We start from the raw sequence: 26,300 nt of genomic DNA, 5'->3' as shown, positions 1-26,300 counted from the left end.
ATTCCAAATGGGAGAGTCTTATTTTTTGGTCCTTCCATTCTAGGCATATTCTATCATGGACAAAGCTGCCTGGGTAGCAGCCAGGAAGATCTGTGTCTGTAGCAGGACTTTGCCAAAGGATCCACCCTGCTACTAACAGAACTGGCTCAAAGCTGTGAAAGGGAAGAGCCTCCAGTTGAATTTGTCATAACACACTTTTGATATGTCAGCTATCTTTTGGCTCCACTTTCCTGGAAGTGACATCAGCCTTACTTTAAAGACCGTGCAAGTGCTTTTTCCATGAATAAGTTCAGTTCTCCTATATCTGAAATAGCATATGAGTTCATACACATAGGGTCATATGGTGCAAAATTGTCATAAATTCAAACATAATGGTGATCTTTGTATCTTTGCAGTGTTACACAATGCAGTCCTCTAGAATTGCACTCTTTAACCATCATCCCAGAGAATAACTCCAGCAATCAGATTCTGTAACTCCCAAGAATTCTGAAGAGTATGCGCCAAGTTGGGATTGTAGTAGATGGACTGTGATCAAAATTAATAAGAATTAGGAAAGATTGTTTATAGAATTTCTGCAGAAACATCTGAAAGAATTCAACCAAACATCATTCATGGCATGACTAGTGACCTCAGAGATATCACCCTTTATTCATTCATTACGCAAGGAATTTATTAAGTGCTTACTTTGTGCCAGGCACTTTGCTAGGTCCTGGGGATTGAAAGACCAAAAATAATTAAGAATAAATAAATAAACCACCCCATACCCTTAAGAAGCTTATGTTCTGGGGGTGGAGGTTAAGTAGCTAAATGAATTCGGTTAAGTTACAATTAAGTAGCTAAATGAATACAAAGTATATACAAAAGAAATAACACAAAATGATTTCTAGCATGAAGGACACTGGCAAAAGAAATAATCAGGAAAATCTTGTCAAGAGTGAGACTTGAGCTGAACCTTAAAGGAAGTTAAGTGTTATCAGTGACAGGTAAGGAGGGAGTGAATTCCAGGCATAGCCTATGCACAATCATGGAAATACCCTGAGGTGGAATGAATTCTATAGGAAACAGTAAGGTGAACAGTTTGGCTATACCATAGGATATATAAAGAAAAGTATGTTTAATAAGCTTGGAAGTTAGGATGGGACCAGATTGTGAGGGGGTTTAAATGGCAAACATAAGAATTTGTATTTGACCTTAGAGTCAATAGGGAACCAATGGACCTATTGAAACAAGTAGTGAGATGGTAAGACCTCTACTCTAGGAATATCACTTTAGTATCACAGTGTATACATTTGAAAGGGGAGAGACTTAAGGCAAGAAATTCAATTAGGGTACTCCTGAAATAGTATAGGCAAGAGGTGATGAAAGTCTGAACTAGAGTGGTGATTATATGGGTAGAAAATGGGATAGATGTGCAAGATGATGGATGGAAGGAAGGAAGGAAGAAATGATCTCAATTGACCCACACAACAAACCTAGGAGGTAGGTAATATTATGATCCCTTTTATTTTATAGTTGAGGAAACCGAGGCAAATAGATTCAGTGACTTGCCTGGGGTAACACAATTAATAAGAGCCTTGGGTCAGATTTGAACACAATCTTTCTGACTCCAGACCTAGAGCACTATCCAATGTGCTACTTACTGCCTCTACAGAAGTACAAATGACAAATTTTGACAACTGTTTGGACATGGTGAGGGAGAGTAAGCAGTTGAGGATCACTGAATTTACAAACCTGAGTAATTTGAAGGATAGTTGTGCCTTTAACAGAAAGATTAGGAAAGAGGGAAGGGCTTGGTGAAAAAAAATAATCAATTCAGTTTTGGATATTTTGAATTTGAGAAGTCTATGGGACATCTAGTTGGAAATGTCCAATAGGCAATTAGCTCCACTCCAATAGATCTGGGAACTCAGGGGAGAGATTAGGACTGCATATGCAAATCTGGAAGTCATCTGCCTAGAGGTGATAGTTGAGTCAGAGTTGATGAGAGATTGTGTAGAAGAATAGCTGGGGGTACAAGGCTGAACCCTGGCGTGTATCCACAAATTAGATGAAGGGCATATGGGGAAACAGCATGGTACAGTGGAAGCAATGCTGGCTCTGGAGGGAGAGACCTTGGGTTTTATTCTCAGTTCTGATATTTATTAACTATATGACCCTGCACAAGTGAGTTAATCTCCCTACACCTCAGTTTCCTCACCTGTTAAATGGCCCCTGATGTTACTTTCAGTTCTAGATCTGTGATGAAATGATTCAGCAAAATAGGCTGGGAAAAAGTAGCCACACAGATAGGAATAAAGCAATGTTGTGCAAACCCCACAAGGAGAAAATATCCAAAAGTCAAGGGGTGGTCAGCTGTCTGATAATGTCACAGGAAGGCAAGGTATGTGAAGGCTGAGAAAAGACTTAACAGTTTTGGCAATTAAAGGCTCATTGGTGGGGCAGCTAGGTGGCGCAGTGGAGAGCGCGCTGGCCCTGGAGTCAGGAGGACCTGAGTTCAAATACAGAATCAGACACTTGACACTTACTAGCTTCGTGACCCTGGGCAAGTCACTTAACCCCAATTGCCACACACACACACTCACACACACACAAGCTCGTTGGTAAACTTGGAGAGAGGAACTTTAGGTAGGAAGTGATTGTGAAGAATTAAGAAGAGAGTGAGAGATGCAGAGGCAAGAAATAGTGAAGACTTTTTCCCCCTCGAATTTTGGCTGTAAAATGGAGGAGAGATAGAGGATGATAGCTTGAGGAGTCAAATGAAGGTTTTAATGTTTTATGAGATGAGCATGTTTGTGAGCAGCAGAGAAGGGAGAGATGGGAAAATCGAGATGAGGGCCATTGTAGAGGCAAACTGCTAGAGGAGATAGGAGGGAAGGGGAAGAGATCAAGAGCATCAGAAGATGGGGGGGAGAAGAACTTCATCCATGGCTGGAGCAAAGGAGAAAAGGATGGGGAAAGGATTCAAAGCATTTTGACAGGTAGAATAAGAGAGAAAAGAGTGCAAAAGGTGAATGGATCTGTTTTCTGTCTTTTTTAATTATTTGTTTTGATTTTTTAGCATTTTATTGATATCTTTGTATTTTATTTCAATTATTTATGGATACAATCCCCCTAAAATCACTAGTAAACCTTCCCCTGCAAGAAAGAAAAACAATTAAGCAAGACCAAGGAACACAGTAACCATGTCTGACAGGGCATACAATATTGCAAACCCATAGTCACCCAACTCTTGAAAACAAGGAGTGTGGTGTGGCATTCTTTTATCAATATAATATGAAGTGAGATCTTTAGCTGAGAGGGAGTAGGAAGGGAATCTTTATGGTAAGCTTGAGCAGAAAACAAATGGTTTGAAGCCACTGCTTGAGGATCATGATGGGAAGTCAGTTAAGGAAGATGAGTTTGCCTTGCTTTAGTGATGGTCCCATTGAAATGAGACAACATGAAGTTATAGTCGATCAAGCCATCATCGTTGTATGACTTCTTCCAGTGCCATTCAGCAGCAGGTGATCATGAGAGAAGAAGGTGTGTGGTGGAAATAATTCAGGGCTGCGGCTTGATAAGGCACGAGTAGTGATGAAGTAAACAATTCATGGATTGAGTACAATCATTCATTGTTACAGAGGTAATACTGAATGACCTGGGAGAATGTTGAGAAGTAGGATGACTGCCATTCATGGTGAGGAAGAAATGTAGATTTAAGAGAAGTAAGGCATAGGGAGAGATGGAAGGTTAGATGGTTATTATGAGTTCATCATGTAAGTTACACTTATGGGTGTTTGTGAGCCTCCTAACAGATAATCGATGGGTTTGTTGTGGATTAGGGATAAAAAGCCAGTGGGTTAGCTCAGTTTTAATATCTAGTAGCTACTAGTGAAAGCGAGATGTGATGAATTTGTGTACACAAGACTGATTAGACAAATGATGGACAAAATGAAGTCGCCACAATGCTTCTGTTCTACTTTCCAAAATATTTTCTCATATTTTCTAGAAATTATTATCTTATTAAGCTTAAGTGCTTGCTGAGACTGCCTTAGTAGAGTTGTAATATCTGTTCAGTTAGGAAGGACCAGTCATTATTATGTTTTTTGTTGTTTAGATGGTGAAATTGAGTCATAAAGTGACTGGATTGTCCTGGCTCTCAACTTTCTTGGGTTAGTTTCATTAAAGAATTAAATCAACTATAGTCCCTTCTTAGTCCATACTGAAAGACTTCTTTGGTGAATGTTCCAAGATACAAATCTGGTTTTGGAGATACGAAAAGCATGTCACTGAAATGGTAAAATATTCCTATTTAAGAAAAAAATTATTTTGCCTTTGTCTTTACATCATTCAAATTAAACTAGAGGAGATTGTTCCAAATCACAAATAATAAGAAAAATTAAGATCAAAATAACTCAGATGTATCACCTCACACAAAGCAAACTGGCAAAGATGACAAAAGATGTGGATAGTTTATGTTTCAGAGTCTATGGAAATGCACTTTTGAAGAGCTGTGAATTGGTTCAACTATTCAGGAAAATGATGTAGAAATATTATAAGAAAGTGAGTTAAATGTCCAAACCAGAGATTCTACTTTTAGGTATGCATCTTAAGGTCAAAGAGAGAAAGAAAAATGTCCTGTACGGTACAACTGTCATAGTAGCACAGAACTGGAAGCAAAGCATATGTCCATTGATTGGAAAATGACTAATGTGATGTCAATGCAAAGGAATACTAATACACCATAAAAAATTACAAAGGTGAAGAATTCAGAGAATCCTAGGAAGATACATGATCTGAAGCAAAATAAACTGGGAAAGTGGAAACTAGGAAAACAATTTACATAATGACTTCCACACTATAAATCAAAAGAATAGTATGAAAACAAAATTGAATGTTGTATAATTATGGCCAAGTTTGTTCCTGAGAAAGAGATGAGAAAATGTCCTTCTCTTCTTCCTTCTTTAGCAGTGGGGATGAACTCTGCATGTGAAACATCACATATACTGTCAGACTCAGTAGACAGATTTGCTAGTTTTCCTTTTGTTCTTTGTTACAAGAGAAGGTTCCCTGGGTAGGGGAGGATATATTTTTAAAACTGACCATTTTGAAAAAATAAAAGATTATCAATAAAAAATGTTAAAGCAGGGGGGAAAGCTATGGAAACTAGGTAAATCTCCCTTCCACTAACAAATTCATCCATTAATCAATCTGCATCAACTGTATCTCAATAGTTTTTGCTCTCACTGTTCAAGATGTCCAAAGTCCGTATGACACACATACAACCTTTGCTCTATAATAAATTGTGGCCTGAGTGGCTTTTAGGACCATTTATCTTTCTGTGTTTCTAGTTTTCCCAGAAGAAAAGGTGAGAGTATGTGTACTGAGAGCTTTGTATTATCTTGGTGTGAATATCTACCAGCATGTGTCTGGCTTGCTGTGCCTGTGTCTCTCTCACTCTTTCTCTCTGAATTATCACCTCTCTTTGTCTGACCCTCAGTGCCTCATTTGGGTTTCCACTTGTCACAATCTTGCTTATTGGATAATTTCACATTTCCTCATGATTCTGGTCTCTCTGGCAGAAATCGTAATTATAGTGGCTGTGTGGTATTCTATTAATTACAGGAATTGTGGTTTTTATATTCATGGGTTAATTGGTGATATTTGCATATAGAATTTTCTCTCCAGATAATTTAGACTGTAGTAATTAACCTTGTATCCGGGTTATCAGTTATTAACTATTTGTCTTCATTGTGTCATAGCATTAGAATTCATAATATTAGAATTCATACTACACTTTATGTTTTATGGCCTGGTTTGGAGGAAGGGAAAATGGAGAGGGGGGGAGAAGAGAATGAACCTGAGTCTAATAGAAAGGAGGCAAACAAGAAAAGAATATTTCTTTCTAAATATGGATAATGTTATTCCTTCTAGCTATTTCTCAGTAATCTTCTCAATAGACTTGCCAACCAAACCAGAAATTATATCCTAGAGGTTTTAACTCTTTCCACCCATCCCTTCCTTTCTGCTGCCTTCTTGATTGTGATTCTCACATGGCTCACTATTTCAGAAGGGATGCAACCATGCTTCACTTTAACGTACATTTCCCAATTTCTTCTCAACAGCTTTGCCAGAATTCTTACTGTGGTATATATCCTCCACTCCCCCCCCCCCAGTTCTGGGACCATGATCAAATTAATTCTTCCATTATTCCTGAAAGAGGTGTTTCAATCTTCTCCCCTTTCGCTCCCCCTTACCATCCCTATAACTTTCCAGACAAAAGTGCCTCTACCTGGACATTATTTCCCCTGTGTGTGATGTAATCCCCTATTAGAATATAACCTGGTTGAGGACAGGAACAGTTTTTTCTTATTTTATATATATATATATATGTGTGTGTGTGTGTGTGTGTGTGTGTGTGTATGTATGTATATATATATATACACATATATACATATACATGTATATACATATCCCTAATGTTTAGCACAGTGCTTGCCACATAGTAAGCACTTAATAAATGCCTTTTCACTCATTTATTCATTCATATAGTCATTCATTCATTCCTTCTCCCAAAACATTCTCAAGGTTCAGATTTTTTTCATTATATTAATTAGTCACTCAATCTGTCAGGGTTATTTACAATATGGAATTTGGGAATATGTGGGGCATGAGTCCAGACATACCAGAGCTCAGAGACTATTACTGCCAGTTAGCAATTACCTACATGCTTCAGGGATTAGATGATTAGTTGACTCTAAGTATCAGGGTCACACCATGTTAGGAAAGCAGGAAATAGTACAGGTTGTGGAAAATACTGAGAATTCTTCAGGGTTGGTTTTGACAAAATCACGTTTGCTAATAATGAGATGGGGTAGAAATGGCTATACCAACAACTTACAATTGGTTATAGTTGGTAATAATATTTGGCAGAGGAATGCAGATGGAGTGCAGACTGGCAGGGGACACTGTTATTCCTACAGTAATATTTTGTTATTTACAGCCATTAAAATGCTTACCGATAAGATGCTTTACAAAAACTTACTGCTAAGAATTAGTCCAAGTATTTTGGAAAACAATTTGGAATTTTTTTTGGGGGGAGCAATGAGGGTTAAGTGACTTGCCCAGGGTCACACAGCTAGTGTCAAGTATCTGAGGCCAGATTTGAACTCAAGGTCCTCCTGAATCCAGGGCTGGTGCTTCATCCATTGAGCCACTTAGCTGCCCCGACAATTTGGAATTATGATAAAAAAGTGACTAAATGGTTGATACCCTTTGGGTTTTTGTTTTATGGATGTCTTTTTTAAAAAATTCACATTTATTTCCAATTATATCCTTATTCCTCTCTCCTACTAACTTCCCTTGTGCCAAAGATTTTCAAAGAGAAAGTGAAACAAAGCCAGCTGACATATTTACCCAGATCTGACAGCATTCCACACATGTGACTCTCCCACAATCAAAAGAGGGAGGTGTATTTTCTCAGCTCTTCCTTGGGACTGAGCTTCGACTTTGTACTTGCAGAGTTTAATCACTTTTATTGTTGTTCACATTTAAATTGTTTTAGTCACCATGTATATTGCTTTCCTGGTTGGTTCTGTTTATCTTACTTGGCACCAGTCTCTAAAAATCTTCCCATGCTTCTCGAAATTCTCTATAAATTCCATCTGAACTCCATCATTTCTCATAGTTTAGGAATGTTCCATCATATCCACATACCAAAATTTGTTCAGTCTGTCCCTGAGTGATAGACCTTTACACACTTTGTTTCTAGTTTTCTATCACAGAAATGCTGCTATGAACATTTTGGTGTACGTGGGACCTTTCTGAATTTGACATCCTTGGAATATATGCATGGTAAAGGAATATGTGGGAGGAACTTAGTAATGTGGCATAATGGAAGATGCACCATATTTGAAGTTAGATAGATGTGAGTTCAAATTTTACCTCTCCTAACTTTACCATCTTCCTGATCTTGGGTAAGTTAACCCAATTTCTCTGGGCATGAGTTTCTTCACCTAAATGATGAAGGTAGATTAGATGATTTCTAAGGTAGCTCCTGGCTCTGGATGTTATTAATGCCTCTAATTTGTAGAATTATTTTGTGGCGGTCTGTCCTTGCAAGTCCCTCAGATGGAGAGAAACCTGGTTTTATGAAGCAACAAGGAATAATTGAATTAATGATACAATTCCCAATCTTCATAGAGTTTCATTATCTAATCCACTGTTTGATCTCCAGGAATCTTTGTCTTACAGTGCCATATAGCATAATGTACTATTATTATTGTTTAATTAAGGTGAGTTCAGATTAATTTTCTTATGAAAATTTCTTGAGAATTCCTCTTGAAATTATTAGAGACCCTCTGGGGTTTTACAAAATCATTGGAAAAATGCTCCAGAGAAACTCTTTTTTACCCTATAATTTTTAATATATTCAAAGAAAGAGAAATATGATTGGTACTAACTAGGTAGGTCCCAGACATGGTATTTTGGAGATAATCCTTTTTTTCTTTGGAAAATACTCCTTCAATTAATTTGGAGGAAAAAAAATATAGGTCCCAGCCACTTCCACATGCTGAATCACTAAATCTGCCCCAAATTTTCCTATTGCTATTTTCTTAAATAAAGTTACTTAAACACAAAAACATTGAAAAACTTTAGACAACAAGTGAAAATAGATTATAAATGGACATTAGATTTCTCAGAACTTGTTTATATTGCCATGGAAGAGACCTGTCTTCATAATATATGTAACCAACACATTATTTGATTAATTGATTCAGTAGGAATTTATTACGGGCCTACTCTGTGTCACACATCATACTAAGTGCTAGGGATCTAAAGCCAAAATGAAAACATCCCCACTGTCAAAGATTCTAAGGGTGGGGAATGGGGAAACAACCTAAACACAGAAAAAGAAATGCAAAATAATTTCAAAAATGGGCAACTGAGGGGATCATGATAGGCTATATATATGTATGTATGTATATGTGATGCATATATGGTGGCACTTGATAGTTTTAAAGAGCAAGTATTTGGGTGGGTGGGAGCATTCATAGATTTGATGCTTTTGAATGATAAAAGTCTGTGTAGTACATTAATTCTCCTTACCCCTCACTACCCTATTCCTTTCCCTCAGTTTAAATTGATTGTTGCTTTTAGGAAAACACCTAAGTTATTTAACTCTCAGTAAACCAAGTTAAGGCAAGTGGGTGGTGCAGTGGACAGAGTACTGTGCTGGGAATCAGGAAAGCTCATCTTTATGAGTTCAAATCTGACCTCAGATCCTTATTAGCTGTGTGACCCTGAGCAAGTCACTTAACCTTCTTCACTTTAGCTCCTCACCTGTAACATGAGCTAGAGAAGGAAATGGCAAACTACTCCAGGAAGATGCCAAATGTGGTCAGGAGGAATAAAACAACCAACCAAACCAAGATAGGTTGATGAGTTATGTTTTATAGGAGTAGCAGATGAGCAAGGCCAACAAATTGCAGAAAGCTTGGTAACTTATACCAATTATGCTTTGGAAGCCTGGTTTCAAGGACCACCTCTGACACCCTGAACAAGCCAGTTGTTCATGTTCTAGAATGTCAAACACGCGGCTCACAGCACTCTTGAACACCCCGAACCAGATTAAAATGTAATTGGGAAATATTTAACAAAATCAATAAAAATATAATAAAACATACATAATGTTATGTTTTAAAACTAAGTCAATATGCAGCCGGCATTAATCCTTATGTACAAATCAGTGGCCATCATTTCTATCTGAGATTGACCCCAGGCAATTGAGACTCCCAGGTTGAAGGGAATTCACCTGCATGTGTAGTCATTTCCTCACTTTGGAGTTCCTTTTATCAGCAAAATCACAGATCTAGTTCCTATCTTTATCCAATAATAGGTTCACGCTTCTCTCCTGATTTATTAAATTAAAAAGCAGGCATTTTTTTCATTTTTTGATCAAAGAATGAGTTTCCTAAAGGGTACAAGTGAGTTCTATAAATTGTTATTGTTCTCTTTTCTGTATCTAAGGGGGTGTGTGTGTGTGTGAGAGACAGACAGAGACAGAGAAAGAGAAAGAGAGAGACAGAGACAGACAAAGACAGACAGACAGAGACAGATACGGTGGGAGGGGGGGAGGCAGAGACAGAAACAGAAAGAAGTAGGGAGAACAGAATATGAGCCTTGGATTCAGGGCAGTTTAGGGTCAAGGCTTAGCTGTCTGACTTTGGGGAAGTAACTTAACCTTTTAACGTCCCCAAGGCAACTTTGTAAGACAGTTTTAGATAAGTTATTGACTTACATTTTTAGAGAGATTTCCCCACCCAGTTTCTTATACCAGTGAAATCACAGGTCCGGACTGATTTTATATTTATGTGTGTATATATGTATGCATATATATGTATATATGTATATATATATGTGTGTGTGTGTGTATATATACATATATATAGAGAGAGAGAGCTAAAATAAAGATTTGAGAGAGAGAAAGACAGAGAGAGAGAGAGAGAAAATGAAAAAGTACATGTGTACCTTAAGCAGTTGCCAAGAGCTGTGTAACACTCTGATTTGTTATGGGCAATCCAAATTTAATCTAGGCTATTGGGTAGACACAAATCTATGGTGAAATATATGTTTGGTCTTCTCGTTAGAAGAAAAGGAATAAGAATCATTAAATGCCCAAGAGAAAAAATAAAAAGTGTCTTCCTCTTGGAAGCAAACAACCTGACCTGAAGAGTTTAGTTCAAGAGAGAATGACTTAGGATTTTTGCCTTATTAGGATTTGCTGAAGATATTTAAAAAAACCCAGCAAAATAAAAAGCACAGTGTCAGCATGCCTTTGTGAATTGTTTTTTAATCAATGATTAGTCAGTCAGCAATCATTTATTAAGTACCTACTATCTTCCAGGCCCCTTCCTGGATCACTACTTTGTCATGGCAGAGGGGCTTTCCTAGCTCAATGAAACTATGAGCTTGAGAGGTCATAGTGGAGAGTTCAGATAAAATATGATTGATCCACTAGAGAAGGAAATCGCAAACCTCTCCAGTATATTTGCCACAAAAACCCTATGGACAGCATTGGCATGCTATGACGGCCCATGGGGTCACAAAAAGTTGTACATGACTGAACAACTGAACAATGACAACAGCGTGCCAGGTAACTGTGGTCATTTCTGGGGATACAAAGAAAGGCAGAAGAGTCTCTGCTTTTAATGAGTTCAATCTTCTGGAAACATCCAGGACTTAGATATTTTAGTGTTACTTCAGGAGAGGGAAAGAGAGTATCTCATTCTCTATGTATTTATGTCACTATTGAAATATAACTTTCATTCCATTGGAGGGAAAAGGGTACATCCAGGCAAGTAACGTCCTGAGATTTCACAGAGCAGGTCAGGATCCTGAAGACAGATGTTGCTGGTGTAGCCTGTCTGTTTTCTATTAACCATGCTGAGATTGTACAATAAAGTATATGTCAGCAGTGGTATTTCTGTCAGAGGAAATAATATTGCAAGCATTTTAGCTTTAAGATCAATTCAGAATTTTGACAGATGTTTATAGAAAACCCTAATAATCACCATCTCTTGGTATCCCTTTTAATACACTATTACAATGTCTACGAAAAACTTGTCAAGTTGGGAATATTCTTAGAATAAGCATAAGGTTGAAATGGTAAACCTTATCCATTTCCCAGCAAGAGCCTTAGGTGATTCCTATTCAATCAACAAATCACAGAATTTGAAGGGATTTTAGTAAAAGTATGATTTCTTTTTTAAAAATTAATGAAAAAAAAGAAAGAAAAGAATGAAAAAGCACAGTGGTATAGGTGTCTGGAGAGTCAAAGTAACATGGTTAGATGTAAAGAACAGAAGGAAAAGCATGAACCAAAAAAGGGAATTGAATAAGTTATGCCCCTCTCCCTCCTTTCTTTTTTTTTTTTTAGTGAGGCAATTGGGGTTAAGTGACTTGCCCAGGGTCACACAGCTAGTTAAGTGTTAAGTGTCTGAGGCCGAATTTGAACTCAGGTCCTCCTGATTCCAGGACCGGTGCTCTATCCACTGCACCACCTAGCTGCCCCCCTTTCCTTTTTAAATTTTTTTTTATTTTTTGAGGCCTGAAGATTTTCTAGTACTATATATAGAGTAAGAGGCAGCATGGTGTAGTGGGGATAGAGAGCTGGCTTTCAAGATCTGGGTTGAAGTCCTGTCTCTGAACAAGTCAGTTTAAACCTCAGTTCTCCAGGAAACTCTTTCTCTTGGCAACTAACTAAAAATTACAGTAAAGGTTCTGGCCTGCTCATTTGTCTCATTTGAGACTTCCCCATATCAACGAAATCACTGGTCCAGTCCCAGTGCCTACATGCAGGATCAAGAATCTACAAGGCCCAAAAGTTGAGCAAAAGGAGCAAAGAAGGAATCAGGGGGATGCCAGAGAGGTGGACAGATGCCAGGGTGTGCTAGAGCCGGCTCTAATCAGGGAGAGATTTACATTTTCAGGGTGAGCATTCACACATCCTAAATCGGCAGCTACAAATCAGGGCATGATTCATTGTTTGGCTTGACTGTCTCAATTTAAGAAAGTGATGATCAACTGTGAAAGACTTAACTATTCTGCTCAAGACAATTCCGAAGTACCCATGATGAAAAATGCTGTCTGCTGAGAGAGAGAGAGAGAGAGAGAGAGAGAGAGAGAGAGAGAGAGAGAGAGAGAGAGAGAGAGAACTGATTGACAATACAGATCGAAGCATTTTTTTTACTTTATTTTTCTTGTGGTTTTTGTCCATTTTCTTTTGCAACATGGCTAATATGAAAATATGTTTTACATGACATCATACGTATAATCATTATCAAATTGTTTACTTCTTGAGGAGAAGGGAAGGATAGAAGAGAAGAAAATTAGTTGAACTCAAAATTATTTTAAAATGAAATTTAAACAAATGTAACTAAGAAATAGTTACTAAAATAAAAGTATATTAAAAGGGAAAAAATAAATTTAAGAAAGTGTTAATAATGCAGATTAAACTTTAAAGTGTGTATATACCTTCTCTCTACCATCTCCACCACCCTCCAGCCTGGTTGTTAAACATCTGTACCAGCCCACTCCTGTATTACTCCATAACTGATACTTGAGATCAGCAAGTGTGCAATAGAAGGCTGAGGGCATGAAGTCATCACCAGATTGCAGACCTGGTAACTGTAAGCTAATAATAATAACTGGTATTGACTTAGCACTTTACAGTTTGCAAAGCACTTTCCTCCCTTATCTCATTTGAGACTCATGATACCCCTAGACAGATGACAATAAGGCGGGGAGAGCCATCTGAGAACTATTGGGAAAATTTTTTAAAAAGCCAAAGCCAGACCCACCAGCCCTTGGCCAGAGACAATGCACAAATAACAATAGCTTTGTTTTTTTTAAGAAAAATGTCTAGAAGCATTCTAACTCATAGGCTGATTGATATAAAATATGATGTAGTAGAAAGTTCATGAGACTAAAACAGAGACCTTTGACTTCGGTCCTACCCTTTTCTAACTATATGATAGTGGGTAAGTCCCTCAGTCTCTCTAGGCCTCAGTTTCTTTATCTGTAAACTATGAATTGATCAAATGTTTATGACAAGATTCCTTGGCAAGCCTCCTTCTTCCAAACAAATGTACATGTGGTCTCTGACATTTTCCTTTCTTTTGAAATGTGTGCTTTTATATTCCTGCTAATGGTTAGAAGACCCAGGTGCTTTATCTAGAATTTGAAGCCATCATTCTTATTTGTATTGGCCTCATATCTTAATGCAACTATTTCAGTACAGGTGGCCCCTGTAGATAATTTATAAAAAAGATTATAATCAGAATCAATAGCCTGGAGCTTTTTCTAATTAGTTGGGAAACATCCTCCAGGCTGATTCTTCCTTAAGTCAATGGTCTCCCAATTAATTTTTTTTTTAATTATGTACCACTACCAAAAATAATTTTTTAAACATACATTGCCATTTGTATACATTTATTTCATTATAAATTATGTACATTATGGTCCTCTTAACATGTCATGTATATTATAAAATATATACAAAAATTATAAAAGATGATATCAACATGAAATTAATCTTTGCCCCACTTTATTAAGGGTAGGGTTTTGGTTTTTGTTTTATATGGAGAGCAATGCAATCGAATAGGCTTTATTGTTGTTGTTCTTGTTTTTTTATATTTTTTTTAGTGAGGCAATTGGGGTTAAGTGACTTGCCCAGGGTCACACAGCTAGTAAGTGTTAAGTGTCTGAGGCCAGATTTGAACTCAGGTACTCCTGACTCCAGGGCCGGTGCTTTATCTACTGCGCCACCTAGCTGCCCCCTGTTGTTGTTTTTTAATCTTGGTTTAATATATTATGATACAGTGATCCAATGAGCTGCTTATAAACTCAGTTTGTTACAATGTTTGGTTTTAATGTCTGTCACAGTTGAAAAATATACCTCCCAAAGCTACATAGATCCAAATGGAAGACATGCATCAAGGGCTGAACTGAATAAATTATAATACTCATTGTAGATCCCATCCACCAATGATGCAAAGGTTTTGTTGAAATGTTCATAGTAAATTCCCATCTTTCCTAATAGGGAGAAGAGGAGGGTGGGAAAGGAGGCAACATCTCTGGAGGTCAGGTCCCAGGTTCAGAAGGTGGCAGTTACATGTGGTGAGAAGTTGATAATTTGGCAAGGTGCCCGGGTAAGCCCTGGTTTCCTGGTGCTAGATGGCCTTCTTCATTTGCTTCCAAGCTGTCTGATAGTTTGAGGGTGGGCTGGGTGTCTTGGGAACAGGGTGTCAGGTCTGAGAGAGTTCTGTGCTTGGCCTCATGAACGTCAAGAATTTTGGCAGCAGCAGCAGCTGCTGCTGCATCCGTCTTACCTCATGCTAGCTGCTGCTTATTCCCATTCCTGAGGCGGCTGCTGCTTTTTTTCTCTTCTGTTCTCCTTATTGCAACCCCTCCCAGACTCAGTGCAAGCCTCCTTTGTTCTCCTAGGGCCTGGAGAAGATAAGAGCCTGCAGGGCCAGGTAGGCAAGGCAGTGAGGAGCTCATATCCTTGGAAACTGTTTTGAGCCTTTCTTCGAGAGAATTCTGTATGATATACCCCACTCCCTATTTGTGGAGTACGAGCCCTACCCATTTTCCTTCCCCTCTCTCCTAGCCATAGGCCTTGGAAGGGTTCTTGCTCCCAGGGAAGAGGAGTCTGCTTGTCCTTGTTCAGGCTGAGGGACATATATAAGTTGCACTCTAGTGCTATAGCAGGACTATAGGGAGAAAGAGAGGGGTATGTGGGGGCTGGGGGGGTGCATGATTGCTTTCCCACCTGCCTGCCTGGAGAAGAGCACACACAGCTGATTATCCAGCACCGCCTGCACTGGGGGAGGGGAGAAGAGGAGAGTAGCAGAGCCAGGTGGCAGCTGGGAGCGCACTGAACAGCTGGGCTGCTCTCTGTTCTAATATTTTCTTCAAACACACACCAATGAATCGCCTTGCACACCCCCTGGAGTATGCACGCCCCACTTTGGAGACTCCAAATGACAGCATCCTATTAATGCCAGAGTCCTTGAAACTGTGCTGCGTAGGTCAATGGAGGGCACTCTCTATTTAAATACTCATTTGTTTTGTTTAGATTTTCCTCTTGTGTGTGAGGATGATCAGTAGTTCTGATCTCTTGCAAGACAGGTTCCAGGATTAAGTAGGCCAGGTTGTACCCACAGACATGACACCTGCTTCCACCATTCTTCAGGGAAGGTTTCTCATTCTGGCATGGGGGCCATCCAAAACTTTGCCTTATCAGTTACTGAAGCAGGAAGCAGGTCTGTTCCACTTCATAGCTGACATAGTTTCCGATGATTTATTGCTTGTAAAACATCACAAATGAGGCAAGCTGAAAGGAGGGAAATATTTACACTTAACAGTGTAAGTATGCTACAGGATAATCAACGCTTCCTTAAACTACTTGCCTTCTAAATATCAACTAGGTGCTTGTTTCATAGATTTTCTTTAGTGGGTTCAATAAAGGCTCTTGGCAACTCTGGCTACTTAAGGGTGGATGTACTATATTTACCTTGCAATCCAACTATTAGACTTTATTTCCATTATTTAAAATGCCATATCTTTTCCCTCAGACTTCTTATCTCATCTCTTTTTCTCATTCCACTGTATCATTTTTTCCCCTTTTTCCTATCTGTTCAGCGTTAATACCAGATAATGGTCCATATTGTAAAATGACTAAAAATACTAAGTACCCTAGCTCGGATTTTTCCCATACCCAGAGTGAACCGATGTTGAGGTAGGGAATTGACCTATATGGAGGATCAGCACATGGCTATATGGTAAATGCAAGGAGTCTCTGATTCCTTTGCTGCACCATAGCTCCAGGGGAGAATCTGCAGTGGTTTAACAAAATTCAGAGAAGTTGCATTGAAATAGAAGCCAAAGGGGTGACCACCAGGTGATGAATTTTTAGCCAAAGCCAACTCACTAAGCCATTGAAGGTTTGTGATCTAGGTTATTGGAGAGAGCACCCAAAGATCTTTGAAGCAAGTAGATCTATTGTACAGAAAGATTTAAGGTAGCCCAATCTGTGCCTTTTTTTTTTTTTTTTTTTTTTGCTAATTATAGTTGACTGTATCTTAACATCGAAGTACCAAAGGGTTTATACTTTCATGGTACCTGGGGATGAATAAAAAGAGAAATGTGCTTTATTATTCTTTTCACTTTTTAAAAAGTATCAATGGATCTTCTCAGGTGCAGAGGCTAAGAAAGCCTCCTATACCCCTCATCCTCTTCACTCTGCCCCTGAAAAATGCACACACACAGAACACACACACACACACACACACACACACAACTTCAGAAAATTGGGACCATGACAGCAGACACATTTCAGGCTATATAGCAGCTGTGAAATGTTCTACAAAGTTACCATAACATATGTACCAGGATAGAATTTCTCTCTTCAGTTTGAGGTATCTTCCCACACTTCTTCTCCCTCAGCACTCCCCACCCATTCTTTAATCTCCCCATCATACTCCTGGTGGGGACAGTCTGACTCTGGGGCTGTGAATTGAGTTTCTAAGTACAGAGTTGCTAGAATTAGCAAACAGCCCTCCCTATCAGTGTAACCATCATGTCTAGGCCACCCAGTACAGACTGCACAAATAATCTTTTCCCTTCTCCCTCTCCCTCTCTCTCTCCAGTGGGAATAATAAACTGTAGGGCTTAGAGACTAAACGTGATTTCACTAATATCGATCATATAGGGCACTCCTGCTCTGCCAAAGCAACTCAGTACCTTTTTTACAACTTAGTTTTAGAGTTTCCAAGAGCACTGAGAGTTTCAGTGACTAACGTAAAGTCACACCAGTAAATGTTAGAGCCAGGCCTTGGACTCAGACCCAGAAATGTAGTGCTCTATGCACTGTGTTTTCTTTCCTGAGATAGAGATTTTAGTTAATAATTAGATTGCTTCTCTTTACAAAGACCACTCAATCAAAGCTCTGATTACAGGTTATGTTTTTAATATTCCTCTGAAGTAGTTAAGAAATAGTTGCTTTTTTATATAGAAAGTTTATTTGTTATTTTATATAGAAACATGGTAGATCATGATTTCCAAGAGTTCATTCATAGAAAAAATGATGAAGGTGGGACTAGCTCTCCTTGTCCTGATATATAAACTTTTTTCTCTATCCCAAAGACCACACTTTAAAAAAAATTTTTAGTGAGGCAATTGGGGTTAAGTGATTTGCCCAGGGTCACACAGCTAGTAAGTGTTAAGTGTCTGAGGCCGGATTTGAACTCAGGTTCTCCTGAATCCAGGGCCAGTGCTCTATCCACTGCACCATCTAGCTGCCCCCAAAGACCACACTTTTAAGAGAGATTGGAAAGGGAGAATTTTGAGCTCACAAAATTTCAAGTGAAATTATTTTTCTTAAGATTACTTTGCTTTTCTCATGATTTCTTTGATTCTTTGGATCTGTGAGCTCCTAGATGAGGCAAATCACAACCTTTCCTTCTTCTCTACTATTAGGTGACCCCGATGCATGTCCTTCCATAATTCTCTGTGGAGCGCACCCAGTGTGCTAGAGGTTTTCTTCTGGATTTCTCAGCATTGTGTAGATACTAGTGGAGCATGTGGGCTATCCATGAGTTATCTGTTGCTCTAAACATATGACCAGCTCCACTGATATCCTTTATGTAGCTTCCTTTGAATAATTTCGGGTTGATTCTGTGCTGCAGTCTAGTCACATCCCACCCTCAATGATTATCTATACTGATTAATCCCATATCTATATATCCAACCATAGTCACTCTCCTGCGCTCCAGTCACACACAACAAAATTCCTATTCAATATGTCAAACTTGATGCCCTTTAGGTATCTCAAAAGCAACATATTCAAAACAGAACTCATCTGTCCTCCCAAGCTCACTCCTCTTCCAAACTTTGCCATTTTGTTTCATGGCACCAGCATCCTTCCAATCTCTGGTAGGTTTCTCAACTCCCTACTATCCCTTATGCCACAAAGTCAATCAATTGCCATATCTTGTGTATTCTGCCTCTACCATATCTCATATCTTTACCCTTCTCTCTAATCACAAAGGCATCATCTTAATTAAAGCCCTCATATCTTGGATTATTGAAATGGCCTCCTAAATGATCTCTACCTAAAGTCTCTCCCAGCTCGAATCCATCCTCCTTAAGCTATCAATGATTTTTCCTTTTGTTGTTGTTATTGTTTTTAAATGAATTTTGTCAAGGACAAGGTTAAAACCTTCTTTGGTGAAGTCTTCTCTGACAGGTCCAGATAGAAGTTATTTCTCTTTTTTGGCATCCAATAAGTACTAAGATAGCAAGTTCTATAAATAGGACAAACTGAGCACTATTTGTTTATTTGTATTGTTGTGTGTGTGTCTGTGTGTGTGTATGTGTGTGTATGTGTATGTGTATCTTGTTTCCCTCAACCAAATTGTTATTTCCACAAGGGCATTTTATCAGTACATTTTATTTTCAAGTTATTTTCATTTCCCAGTCTATTGTTCCTTACTCCCTCTCTCAGAGAGCCATCCTTAATAATGAAGAATAAAAAAAAAAAGAGAGGGTTAAAAGTCCAGTAAAACTAAGCAATACATCCAAAGAGTCTGCCACTATATTCAGTATTTCCCCACGATATTCCCTCACCTTTTCCAAGATAGAGAAAAGGTCTTCTCATTATTCTTCTCAAAGACCAGGTCTGGTCATTATAATTTTACAGCATTGCATTGATTGTTTCATTCTTGTTCTTTTCAGTTACATGTTGCCTTTAGTGTGCAACTTTTTCTACTTCATTTTACAGCAGTTCAGATAAATTTTCCCATGCTTCTCTGTATCTGTCATCTTTATAGTGAAGTAATTTTCCATTCTACTCAAGAACCACAATCTGTTTAGCCATTCACTAGTTGAGGGGCCTCTCAAAGTGATTGTCTTAAAGCCCTGGTGTGATTGTCATTGCACTACTCATAAACTCCAGTATCTACCTATTACCTCTCTAGGATCAAAAATAAACTCTGCTATTGGGCATTTAAAGTCCTTCACAACCTGCTCCTAAGCCACCTTTCCTTCCTTATTATGTATTACTCCCCTTTTTGAACAAACTGTCAAGACCAGTCAAGGCAAACTAGTCTCCTTGTTGTTCCTCATATGCCCAACTCCATCTCCCATCTCCACACCTTTATTCTGGTCATCCTTTGTCCCATTCCTGGAATGCCCTACCCCCCTCAACTCAGCCTCTCAGAATCTCTAGTTTTCTTTAAGGATCCATTCATATTTCAACTTCTTCAAGAAGCCTTTCTTGATTTCCCCCCTTCCCTCCCTTCCCCTGTCTAAATATCTTGAATCTGTTTTTTAATCTATTTCACACACACACACACCCCTGTACATTTTCATGTGGTCTCTCCCAGCTACATAGTAAACTCCTCAAAGATTGAGACTATTTTACTTTTGGCCTTAAATCACCAGTATATAGCACAGTGCCTGAGACAGAGTAGACCCTTAATAAGGCTTGGTGATTGGTTGATGTAAGGATATTAAAATAAGGGTCTCTCTGTTCTTGTGGAAATAGCAGTTTTCTTGAGGGAGACAAGACATATACATACACACACAGAGGGGGAGAGAGAGAGAGAGAGAGAGAACAATACAAATAAACCAATAGTGGCTAGTGTGTCCTATTGATAGTACTCACTATCCTAGCAGTTACTGGAGGTTAAAAAGAGAAATCACTCCTATCTGTGCTTGTTAGAGAAAACTTCATAGAAGAAGAAGGTTTTAACCCTGGCCCTTAAGAACAGGTGTGTACACACAACAAATAACCAGTTGGTTGATTGATGGATTGGCCAGAGATTCTTTTCAAGTAATAAAACTGGATGTATGAGAGGTAGAGATTTCTGACTTCACCTTCAGATTTTAGTGTACAGTTTTTCAGTCAATGGCCTGACTTTGCTTCACCCTAGACTGTATAGCTCCACTAAGACAGAAAATTGTCTTATCTAAACTTTGTATCCTCCTCAGTGCTCAGCACAGTGCCTTGCACGCAGTAAGTGCTGAGTACAAAGGTATGTAGAAAGGACATTTGGACTTATAGTTAGAGGATTTGGGTCCAAACCCTGGTTCTATTTCTCATTACCTTTATGACCTTAAACAAATCATCTAAAATGAGGGACTAGGCTATGTGATCTTTAAGGTGCCTTCAGGGAGTCTATTAAGTATTGATTGAATTGAATTGAATATATAGTATGAAGACATTTGGGGAAGAGGAAATTCTAGTTATATTTTTCAAAAAGCTTCCAACTTTAATAGAATTATAAATATGTCGAGCTCATCTACTCATTTTACAGATGAGGAAACTGAGACCTAAAGAGGTTTAGTGACATGTCAAAGTTCACACATAATAAATGGCAGAATCATTTCAAACTTAGGCCCTTTGACAATACACTGGGTATTTTGGCCAGGTACCCCACTCTCTTACATCTTTTTTTTTTTTGGCTGGGCAATGAGGGTGAAATGACTTGCCTAAGGTCACACAGCCAGTAAGTGTTAAGTGTCTGAGGTCAGATTTGAATTCAGGTCCTCCTGACTCCAGGGCCGGTGCTCTATCCACTGCGCCACCTAGCTGCCCCCTCCCTTACATCTTTAAACTTACTGGGGTATGTCTAATTTAGAACTTTTGGTAAGAATATTCTTGGAGAACTTGAAGATATCTTTTTAATCCTATTTCATTTGGCTTTCAGAATACTGAAAACCTTGAATGCAGACAGTGGCCAATTTGTATTCAGCACTGTTTAGTTTGTCTAAAAGCAGCCAATAATCATGACCTTATGTTTGTTCATCACAGTTCCAATATCCAGTTGATTTAGTAGACCAAAAAAAAAGCAATAAAAATAATTTGTCAGCTTTAAATAAACAAAAATAAAAAGTCCACACACCTATTCACTTAACTCAGATCAAATTAATATAAATTATTTCTACATGAATTTCTACATGAATCTGAAAGTGTTTAATGGATTCACCATACAGACATCCATTAAGAGCAAGTCCAAATGTTCTTAAGGATGACAGTGAATTATGGGAACAAAAATAATACCAAAACTTTTACAAAACTCCCCCAAAATAGTATGTTTTTATGTGTACCAGCTTTGGGGCCAAGGAGATGGGAAGATAAGACAATTAATTATCAAAGTGATTGTAGCAAAATAAACTTTCTATGGAAGTAAAATACTTTGGCTTTAATTATCCTCATGGATAGATGCAATGATCAAAATCTCTACCTAATCGTTTGAATACATAATATAATTGGCTTGCATAAGTACAAACAAAGACCAGGAAATTAAGAGAATGTTTCTATACCTAATAAATATTCTTCATGTTAACAGCAGTTTTAGAAGAATCTGAAAGTATATTTTTTATGGTAACAGGCTTAATTAACATGAATTTCAGTACTAATATAAACATGTGGCTATTGCATATTATTGTTTTAGCTCCTCTCAAAGTCAGTAGAGACTTGGTCTCAGAGAGAAGACCCAGATCTTCATCTACAGTCTGGTAAATGAACAGACGAGACATCTGTCCACAGAGTAATCATGTCAACAAAAAAATTATACTGTTTCTCATTTACATGGCCAAGGTGGAATAGGGAAAGAAAAATAAATCAACATCTCAGAAGAATAAAACCTTTGAATGTCCATGTATATTAATCAGTGATATTCTGATACCTTTACTAATAACACATGTTAACTACTTGCTGGCATAAATGGTATATGGAAAAGCATATAGCAGCCATGTTTTTCCTAGGAGACATGTAGCTGGCAAAATAGATGAGAGTGTTGGACCCAGAGTCAGAAAGACCTGTGTTCAAATCCAGCCTCAGACACTTAGAACCTGGGCAAGTCACTTATCATCTGTTTGCCTCAGTTTTCTCATCTGTAAAATGCACATAATAGCACCTACTTTCCAAGGTTGTTGGGAAGATAAAATGAGATAAACTTTGTAAAGTTCTTTACATACTTTAAAACATTATATAAATGTTAGCTATGATGATAATGATGATGGCGTGGCCCTACTGGGAAGACGTATTTGATTTACCAGGCTCTGAGCAATTGAGTACATTTCTTCTGGGCACCCTGTTCTTTATTTTAAGGAAGAGCTTTGCATTTGACCAGACCAATTATGAGACTGCAATAATTGAAATTTGTTGATGTAGTAAAGCTGTGGTACTTTGGGGTTTTTTTTCCCTTACAGTGCATTCATAGAGAGAATAATATATTTGTGGAGAGATAAGAATTAATTTCTTACATAAAGCATGAAACCCCCTCATTCATATCAAGCATTAAAAGTAGATATTGTATTTCTGAAGACTTGTAAGGGGAAAAAATCAGCCCTCATTTCTCTTTTATTCTTCCTTCAATGTTACAAACCCTCTGAGGTAACTCCTGCTTCTGCCTAATATTGTAATGTTTCCCTTGAGCCTTGAGTGTGTTATTATTATCTCTCCCTCCTCCTCCCTATATGCTTTCCATCTCAGATATAATAGCTAGCTAGTTTCTATTTCGTGTTTTACTTTCTCTTGCTATTGAATCCTCCTCCTCATTGTAACACTGACAGCACTCATGGAAGATGGCAGTGGTATCCCAGCTGACCCTGGAGGTGCCTTTCTTTGAGCTCAACCCCTTTATAACATACCAAACCAACCAAGCTTATCTTGTCACCACTTATAACCTGCTTCTACACATAAATAAAAAGGGTATTTATGCACCCTTAGTAATGGAGTGCTCTTATAGGCAAGTCATGCTTTATAATTGAATTTCAACCCACACTTCAGGGATGTAGATAGGGAACTGTTCCCCCCCCACACACACACACCCTTTTATTTGCAAGATAAAGTAAATTAATTAATGTGCACTTTCCAATTGGAGTAATGATTAAGACCCAGCTGTGGCTGTGAAATTATATGCTGAAATGCAACAAAGGACTTGTTAATGCTTTGGGGGAAGGGAAATAGGGACAAGGGTGAAGAAAAGAATCATAGGTATCTAATATTAAATGGTGTTGTAAAGGCACATGTTAGTATGTTGTTTACCAAATCAACTTTCAAAGACAATCTAGCTTATGAAATCTTGACTTTTCTACACACAAATCTCCAATGATTGATGGGGTACTGTAAAATAGCTGTGTTCAGAGAGATAATTTTTGGCAGACAACTTCAAAGGGTTAGAACATAGGAAGGATGAAAGGATAGCTTCATTTTTACATTAATTTTCCCCTGTAGATCAACATCTAACTGAAATCTGCTTGGGAATTATGAGCTATTTACTTTATTACATGGTGTTTTCTTTCATTGTATCCAGTGGTCCCCATGTGGATCTTTTTATCTTTATGGTTTAGGGGAATTTTCATATATATAATGTGATTTTGAGTGAGTGCAGCAGGTAATGGGAATAAAATTATTTTTAGGTAGTCCCATTTGCCATTGTTTTATTACAAGGTGTCATTTAAGACCTAACTTATAAATGAGTAATAGGATGGGGGTGGGGAAGTTTATTGTGTTTTATCAGCTTCCTCGCCTTTTCTCCATCGAGTATGAATCAGTCATTTTCATTGTTACTGTTGTTTTTATTTAGATACTGTAGTATGGTTTTGTTTGTGCCCACTACCATCATCTAGTTATGTAAACTTGCCAAGAAAAAGAACAAAGTATTTCCCTAAGAACTATAATTGCCAGCTTTCTTTAAAACCAGAAGGCTTTCTACCCAGCAGTCCATAATGTATTAAAAGCTGTTCACTAGGAAGGATCTTGCCCTGTACCAGGTATCAGCTTGGAGAAGTTTTTGAAGGGGCTCACATCAAGGAGGAGTGGCAGATAGTGGGGAATGCAAGCATTTCCCCTTGTTAAACTACATTAATTGCCCAATTTATAATGGAAAGGATAGAAAGCAGAATTTTCTTTTCTCTTAAATTTAGCACAAGAAAGTAGCATCTTGCTGGACAGAATTGAATAACACTGAATTGGAGGGTAAAAAAGAAAGAAAAATTCTTTTTCCGGTCTTTGACAGGGTGAAGTAAAGAAATAAAGTCTCCCCACTGAACTACTATGAGGTCAGAAGCCTTGCTGCTATATTTCACACTGCTACACTTTGCTGGGGCTGGTTTCCCAGAAGATTCTGAGCCAATCAGTATTTCACATGGCAACTGTAAGTATTAACAATCTTATGGATCATCTCAGGTTAACAGGTTGTCTGCATTAAAAATAGTATACACTGCACCTGCATTTGCATGTGCCTGCCAGGCCCAGTTAGTTTGGAAACACTTTTATTTTCTCTTATTTTGATTATGAGAGTAGATGTAGACTCGGATGGAACACAGGGATTGGGTTGGTTTCCCTTGGGGTTCCTGCAAAGGCAGAATTCCATTCTGAGGATCTCCTAAATAGTGATTTTGTAAGCAGCAAAACAAGTTAGTAGCACTAACAAGATGAATGAGTCAACAAGCATTTATTGCTTGAATATGCAAAAGATATCCAACAAGGTCCCTTTCCTCAAGGAACTTGAGATCCAGTTAGGTAGCAAAGACTAATTAATGCACACAAAATAATTAAAGAACGCCAGATAATATATAATTAGGTGTCAGTGTAGGATTCAATATGAAGAGATAACAGTCTTGTCTTTGTAATTCTTGGTACCACCACTCAGAAGAAACTCATGCCTGGAATGGTCAAGGCCATTCATTACCTAAATATATGACTTAGTTGTCACTCAATTCCATAACTTTAGAAAATCCTTATTTTTTATATCATTCTTTCTCTCAAAGCTAGGTTTGTAAGAGAGACTTTGAATAAAGGGATAGATGAAATTCCATAATAGAGACCAAAAAAAAAAAATCTGAAAACCCTATGCCCTTCAGCAGGGCATCACATTGGTGGCTGTAACTCAAGTGATAAATGAAATAGGTGAGAAGCCTACTAGCAAAATTTCCTACTGTGGATGTAAGGAAAGCCTAAGATTTAAAAAAAATGTAGTATTAAATCAGGGTTATAAAGTTATATTTTTTAATAAATAACCTGAATCCTAAGTGATTTTTTTGCCTATTATTCCACCATCACCATCATCACCCCCCCCCCCCAAAAAAAAGCTTAGTTTCAGTTTTTAAAACCTACAAACATCTGGTTTTGGTGCAGATCAAAGTGTCAGAGTATCTATTGACTTTCTCATAGATCTACACTTGCCCAGTAGTAGCTGAGTCATGATATTGGCATAGGAGTTGCTAAATAAAACAAAACACCTCAATAGATTTTTTTTTGCAGGTCAATGGGGGTTAAGTGACTTGCCCAGGGTCACACAGCTAGTAAGTGTCAAGGGTCTGAGGCCAGATTTAAACTCAGGTCCTCCTGAATCCAGGGCCAGTGCTTTATCCACTGTGCCACCTAGCTGCCCTTCAGTAGATTTTTTTAAATCCTCCAAAGTCATATTTATGCTTTTAAAAACTAGCAGGGTAAAGGTAAATGAGAGATGAGGACTTGTATTCCCTTTTAGTAAAACCATAGTTATCATCCACTGGTAGTTGCCATGGGTGCTCCTTCCTGTAAGTATGGACTCTGAGAGCCTTTCCCTCTCAGTTTGTGAAGAAGGTATTACTGGTTGAGAGTGCTCTCTAGAGCTGGATAATGTTGGGATTTAGGCAGCATGGTATATTGGAAAGCTTATTGGAATGAGACTCAGAATCCTGTCTCTTTTACTTGTTACATGTGTGACCTTGGGCAAGCCACAATCTCCCCGGCCTTCAGT

General features: G+C 38.2%; 1 protein-coding gene across 4 annotated transcripts in view; it reads left to right on the top strand.

Annotated features, from left to right (window-relative positions):
• The window catches only part of SEMA6A (semaphorin 6A), a 184,038-nt gene that overhangs the window by 72,611 nt on the left and 85,127 nt on the right, over positions 1-26,300 (top strand). For all 4 annotated transcript variants that reach the window (XM_043975815.1, XM_043975816.1, XM_043975814.1 and 1 more), the window contains exon 2: positions 24,573-24,710. In XM_043975815.1, the coding sequence (XP_043831750.1) occupies positions 24,611-24,710 (100 nt within the window). In that variant the 5' untranslated portion in view covers positions 24,573-24,610. The remainder of the gene's footprint in view (positions 1-24,572; positions 24,711-26,300) is intronic.

Source organism: Dromiciops gliroides, chromosome 1, assembly GCF_019393635.1.
Source record: "Dromiciops gliroides isolate mDroGli1 chromosome 1, mDroGli1.pri, whole genome shotgun sequence".
Taxonomy (NCBI): Eukaryota; Metazoa; Chordata; class Mammalia; order Microbiotheria; family Microbiotheriidae; genus Dromiciops; species Dromiciops gliroides.
The sequence above is the reverse complement of the archived record's forward strand: the minus strand, read 5'-3'. Positions and strand labels throughout refer to the sequence as shown.